At 43.6% G+C, this 2,139-nt stretch overlaps 1 protein-coding gene across 1 annotated transcript; it reads left to right on the top strand.

Annotated features, from left to right (window-relative positions):
* Positions 1-768, top strand: LOC115296985 (olfactory receptor 2B2-like). The gene has a single exon (XM_029945465.1). It carries the CDS (start codon positions 1-3, stop codon positions 766-768), a length of 768 nt encoding a protein of 255 aa, XP_029801325.1.
* Positions 769-2,139: the final 1,371 nt, after the last annotated feature.

Below are 2,139 nucleotides of genomic sequence, written 5' to 3'. Positions count from 1 at the left end.
ATGTACTTTTTTCTTACCAATCTGTCACTCCTGGACCTCTGCTACACCACAAGTACAGTTCCACAAATGCTGGTCAACATACGCAGCGCCAGGAAGGTCATTAGTTATGGTGGCTGTGTGGCCCAGCTCTTCATGTTTCTAGCCTTGGGCGCCACTGAATGTCTTCTCCTGGCCGTCATGTCCTTTGATAGGTTCGTGGCTATTTGCCGGCCTCTCCGTTACTCAGTCATCATGCACCAGAGGCTGTGCCTCCAGCTGGCGGCCGCATCCTGGGTCAGTGGCTTTGGCAACTCTGCCTTGCAGTCCACCTTGACCCTCCAGCTGCCGCTGTGTGGCCATAAAGAAGTGGATCACTTCTTCTGTGAGGTCCCTGCTCTGCTCAAACTGTCCTGTGTGGACACAACAGCAAATGAGGCTGAACTATTCTTTATGAGCGTGCTATTCGCTTTACCACCCCTGACGCTCATCCTGATATCATATGGTTTCATTGCCCGAGCAGTGTTGAGAATCCAGTCAGCAGAAGGCCGGCGGAAGGCATTTGGCACATGTGGCTCCCATCTAATTGTGGTGTCACTGTTTTATGGCACTGCTAGCTACATGTATGTGCAACCGCCATCCCCGGCCTCCAAGGACCGGGGCAAAATGGTGTCCCTCTTCTATGGGATCATCACACCCATGCTCAACCCCCTTATTTACACACTTAGAAACAAAGATGTAAAGGGAGCATTTAAGAGGTTGATTGTGCGGGTCTTCTTGATCAAAAAATAGGAATGCCCAAAAGATAGATAGGCTTTCTTAGATTTTTTTCAATGAAGGACTTGAACTCATGACCATGAGAAAGACCTAAGCCAACATCAAGAGTCAGATACTTAACCGACTGAGCCACTCAGGTGTCCCTTATAGTAGGCTTTCTTACAAACTTGAGGTTTATGTATTTTAATAATTGAATTGTCTCCAACTGGTTTTAATCTCACTACTCAGAACTATTATGGAGATCTCCCTCAAATAAAAAGTCTTAGATAAAAAATTTCATTTATTTTCTACTGTCTAAATATATTCACTGTAGAAGTCCCAACAACTGGTCTTTTATGCTCCCCTAAAATCATGTAACCTTGAAATATTTAACGTCGTAAATTTGATGCTCATGTTTTGTATACTGGGGGAAGAATTAGACTCCCCTGAGACTAGAAAAAGTGCTTAGATATCAAAACATTTTTATACACAAGCAAATACCTTCACGCACACTCAGCCCACACACACTCAACCCACAGGAACCCCCAATACCTCACCATACTAAATCCCAACTCATCCACACACAGTCAACACAAATAAGTCCTCACACACACAACCCATGCTTCTGTAGGACATTTAACAGAAGTCCATAATACCATTCGTAGCCTCCTCCTCTTAACTGTAGTAGAAGGTTAATAGCCCTGGCTTAAATTATTCACACGATTCCCACATCGACACAATCCTAAAATGCACAATGATATTCCTTCCACAGCTTTCCTGTGCCTTGCATTATCCTGCATCTACATTTTCCACTTCTGAAGTGTCCTATTCTACCTTGTCAAGTGTAGCTACATTTTAGACCTGAGTCAAATGTTTTTGGATAAAAAGTTTTTCAGGATCATCCTACTATCTATATGATCTCTCTCCTTTTAAACCCTAAGGCACGTATAGTCTAAATCATGAGAATAAAAATAGCACAGCATATAATGAGATCCATTACATGTGTGATGCGCTTTCCTCATGCAAGAAGCAAAGCTTCTGAATCCCATTCTAGTTCCCTTTAGGGAGCTGGAAGCAGGGCTAATTCCACAGGGCCCTCAGCCTGCATCAAAGTGCAGAGGAAAATACTTGGACGCTGTGAAGTGGTTGACTTTCTGAGTCATGATGGTCATACTGTAATCCTTGCAATTGCTTCTTCACGGTCCTGCTTTTCCCACCTGTTTCTTCTACTAAGTACACCACAGAAAGAGAAAAGACAACTAGGAAATACAATTAGCACATTTCTTCTTAAGAGCTCTCAGTAACAGCATCCATTTCTGCCTCAGTGTAATTCCAAGAGCACAATGGATCTTAAAGCTCCCAAGATTATCAGAACCACCTGATGGGCCTTAACATGCACCTGGTGGG

The sequence above is a fragment of the Suricata suricatta genome, chromosome 7 (genome assembly GCF_006229205.1).
Source record: "Suricata suricatta isolate VVHF042 chromosome 7, meerkat_22Aug2017_6uvM2_HiC, whole genome shotgun sequence".
NCBI lineage: Eukaryota > Metazoa > Chordata > Mammalia > Carnivora > Herpestidae > Suricata > Suricata suricatta.
Note: the sequence above shows the minus strand (reverse complement) of the source record. Positions and strands in the feature narration are given on the sequence as shown.